General features: G+C 48.3%; 1 protein-coding gene across 1 annotated transcript; it reads right to left on the bottom strand.

Moving 5' to 3' along the window:
• Window positions 1-2,555: 2,555 nt before the first annotated feature.
• On the bottom strand, window positions 2,556-3,644 carry LOC136547055 (GDSL esterase/lipase At2g36325-like). The gene is made up of 2 exons (XM_066539022.1): window positions 3,267-3,644; window positions 2,556-3,175 (listed from the first exon to the last, which is right to left on the bottom strand). Exons 1-2 carry the CDS (start codon window positions 3,462-3,464, stop codon window positions 3,095-3,097), a joined length of 279 nt encoding a protein of 92 aa, XP_066395119.1. The 5' UTR covers window positions 3,465-3,644; the 3' UTR covers window positions 2,556-3,094.
• Window positions 3,645-4,060: the final 416 nt, after the last annotated feature.

Here is a 4,060-nt window from a genome sequence, read left to right as displayed (position 1 = left end):
ACGAGCTCTGGCATACAACAAGGACCTAGCTGGCGCCTGGCGACGTCCAGCTGTCCAGTTGGGCGTGTACGTACCGGCGGAGGCGAAGCGCGAGGAACACGCAGCCCTGAGGGCGAGCGGCAGCGTGTAGGAGTTGAGCAGCAGCGGTATGGCCGGCCCTGTGCGACCGCCCGCCCGCTTGCGCAGCGGCGGACATGGTTGGTCCCCCGCGGCTGCCCACCCACTTGTCTAGGCGACGGCGTGGCTGCCCGGCGCGGCCACCTGCCCGCATTCTTGCTCACCCGGCGCAGGCTGGCCGGCAGCTCACGCACGGCGGCGGCATGGCTGGCCTGCACGCCCGGGAGCTTGGCGGCGCAGCCACCCTCGCGCCCGCTCGCCCGGGCGATGGCGTGCCTACGGTCTCGGTGAGGGCTCTTTTGAGAGAGAGATTGAGGAAAAGGGGCTTAATGAATAAATGTCAAGCTCCCAAACAGGTTGGAACCTACGGTGCACAGCATTAAAAGTTTATGGACCCTAGAAATATACTTTAAGAGTTGATAGACCTATATAACACCTCTCTAAAAGTTAATTACCCTGTAGTGCATTTTACTTAAGTTTTCCATTCACCAGCTCTCTTGGCGTTGCAACGGGCAACGGCCCGACCTGATCAGCGCATGCGTGTGGCGGTCTGGCCTCGACCTCCACTGTTCAGCCCATGCGCTTTCCGTGAGGCATCCCATCCCATCCCTTGCACACAGTTCGGTCGCCCCGCCTGCGGCGGCAGGAGATGGTTCGGGCGTTGATCGTGGTCGAACGCCCGTGCAGAGGTCAGCCCGCGGCAAATGCGTTGGGCGTTGCCAGCGGTTTAAATTAACCGGACAATTAAAAGTTTCACCGAACAGAAGTGGCGACCAATATCTAGCTTGGAGGAGCTCTTGTCAAGAATGTGCCCTGCTAACTCTCAGATAAATCGAAAGAGTGCGCTCAGGCTGCGAATGTGTCGCGCAATTGCAGGATTGTGCAAAAACCCATCAACCCAGCCAGCCTTTAAAGAGCGCCATACTCCTTGAGAGTCGAGACACAAAAAAATCACCTCAATCAGATGACAGGCAAACTCCAAGCAATGGCATCAGCTCCCTACCTCTTCATCATACTAGTTCTCGCCTTCTCCAATGGAGTAGCAGCCAATCCTCCGCGACGCCCGGGTACCCCATGGCGTGGCGTTGCGTCGCCGACACCTCCTGCACCACGCCCAGGTACCCCGTCCCAGCAAGCAGGTGACTGCTACATGCCATTGCTGCCTCTGAGCTCGTGCTTGCCCTATTTGACGAATGCAAGCGAGACGACGGCACAGTTCCAGTGCTGCGATGGTCTTCGACAAGTCATCAGAGAGAATCTGATTTGCCTCTGCCACGTGTTGTCCGGGGATATCAGCCGGATGTCGCCCTCGCCTCTCATTCCAACACGAATGTACCTCCTTCCACTAACCTGCGCAGTGATCGTTCCACCGACTCTCTTGCCCATGTGCTTTGGCAAGTTCCTATTCTTTTTACTACTAGTGTTTTCCTTATTTGCTCTCATAGCTGATCCAGTTCTTCTTTTTGCAGTTGAGGAAGTCCCACCCATCAATCTTTCCGCACCACCAGATCCACAGACCACAACAATAGACTCTCCGTAGATCGAAGGGGAGGGAAGCAGAGAATTGAAGACGTAACTCGAACCAGATATCAAATAAAGTTACTTTAAGATGAAATGAACAGAGTTGCCAAGTACTGACAGGTGAAAACTTGTCTACAGATGTCGCAGGCACTCAATTAGTGAGTACTACGCTATATTGTAACTAGCAAGATGGCCGTGCAATTAAATAGGTCGATTGCTAGATTAATCCATATCTTCAACCCACTTATAATATAAGCATCGAGCCAAGCTCTCACTATCTATTAAGTTAATCTATGAAATCATTTGTGTTGTTACTCCCTCCAATCCAGTTTATAAGGCGCAGTCTGATATGATACTCTCTCTCAAATTATAATTTAAGTATTCACTTTTTTATATGGCAGAATAGCCATTTTAGTCCCTCAACTATTTCTCGAGGCTCAGCTTCGTCCTTGAAGTTTCAAAACGGCCGTTTTAGTCCTTAAACTCTACTTTTAGGCTCAATTTCATCCTAAAATTATGAAGATGGTCGTTTTAGTCCTCAAACTTTGCATTTTGGGCTCAATTTCATTTATAAATTATCAAAGTGTATTTTGTTCTTTAAACTTTTATTTTCAACACAACGTTGTCTACGTTCTACGTGGAACGTTGTACTGTAGCACCTAGTTAGCTCCAACACCACCAGCGATTGGAGATAGAAAAATAATATTTATCCAAAAACTCTTTCGTGGCCATTAATAATTCTAAGCTGTTATTTTTAGTGTTACCTTATAATGGTACCATTTATATATATCCGACTACATGATATTACGGGAGCAATTACACATCGAACACTATTTATTCATTAAGAATACATGGATATATTGAAACAATAGCAGATCTATAATTTTGATAATTTATGGATGAAATTGTGCCTAAAATATAAGGTTCTCTTTTTGAATAGACAAAATTGAGTTGAAAATAAAAGTTAAATGCACTTTGATACTTTATGGATGAAATTCATCCCAAAATGCAAAGTTGGAGGACTAAAACGATCATCTTTATAGTTGCAGATGAAATTGATCTAAAACTAAAGTTTAAGGACCTAAACGGCCGTTTTGAAAGTTTAGGGATGAAATTGAGCCTCGAGTAATAGTTGAGGAACCAAAATAACTATTGTGCCTTTTTATATTATATGTTTTGTGATTATATTTTGAAACGATATGTTTTGTGATTATAATCTTATAATGATTGGATAGTATTTTTTTATATATAAGGTATAAGTGGGTTGATACCATTAAGGCCGTGTTGAGGTCGAGGAGCATGACGTTCCCACGGTAGTTGCCCAGCTTCTCCGCGAGAAGCTTGTTGTGGGCGGCCGCGACCGCGTTGGCAACGTCGTCGCAGTGGGTGTAGTTGTTGGGCCTGGTCCGGAACGGCGTGCAGCCTAGTGGGTGCACGTTGTTGACGAGGATCCTGTTCATCCCGAGATCCTGGCATCCTGCAGCCGCTGCACCTCCTTGGCGATCCCCGTCGTCACGGTCTCGGTCAAAGCCAACGTCTGCAACCATATATAGGCACGTCGTAAGTCGTAACACGCAAGCGCAACACGTATCCCTATATATGTAGATTGATAGATCATTTCGACTCACGTCGTCGGCGGAGCTCATGTTGGCGAGGTGGGCGTAGTCGTTGCTGGAGACGGCGACGAGCGCGAGGGAGAACCTGAGGCGCCAAGGCGGGAAGGTGCGGTCCTTGATCAGGCTTTCAAAGTTGTCGACCTGCTTGCTGGGGGTCGCAACCTTCTCCGGCACCTCAAGCACGCCGGAGCCGGCCACGGCGAAATTCATGCCAAATCACCTGATGTCGTTTCTGTTTCTGAGCCTGAAAGTCTGAGGGAGTGAGGGGCTTCATCATGCCCTAGCCACGAAGCTGCATGCAGTAACATCGACATAAAGCATATATGGATTGATTAATTATGTTAGATCGATGTAAAAAGAAAAAAGAAAAATCACATCATGTGCACGATCGATCGAGATGATAACAGTCCGTTGGCTTGTTGGTTTCAGCCAACCCAAACCAGCCAGCCAACAGTGTTTTCCTCTCACAATAAACCAGCACCAGCCAGCTCAAACCAGCCTAGAAACCAACCAGCGAACAGACCGCATGTCATCAGAGACTAGTAAAAGATCGATCGTCGACAGCTTGGACTCGGATTGCCGTAGGGTTTGTACCATTGACGCGACTCACGACTCAGATTTGATTTCGGCACGTTGCCAGTGTCGGCGTACGAATCTCCAAACACATACAGCTGGTACACAATCAGCGATGAGCTAAGAAGCTAATAAGCGTAGCAAAGACAGTACAGTTACCATTCATGGCGACGAGCAGGAAGACGAGGACAGGAATGATGATGGCCGCCAAATGCTTCGTGCACTACCACAAT

This window comes from Miscanthus floridulus, chromosome 3 (assembly GCF_019320115.1).
Source record: "Miscanthus floridulus cultivar M001 chromosome 3, ASM1932011v1, whole genome shotgun sequence".
NCBI classification, from domain to species: Eukaryota; Viridiplantae; Streptophyta; class Magnoliopsida; order Poales; family Poaceae; genus Miscanthus; species Miscanthus floridulus.
The sequence above is the reverse complement of the archived record's forward strand: the minus strand, read 5'-3'. Positions and strand labels throughout refer to the sequence as shown.

Excerpts from the sequence above, each read along its gene's own strand:
- LOC136547055 (XM_066539022.1), bottom strand. The coding sequence starts at position 3,464 with ATGAATTTCGCCGTGGCCGGCTCCGGCGTGCTTGAGGTGCCGGAGAAG. Across the intron at positions 3,176-3,266 it reads ACATGAGCTCCGCCGACGAC|ACGTTGGCTTTGACCGAGAC; the intron begins GTGAGTCGAAAT and ends ATATGGTTGCAG.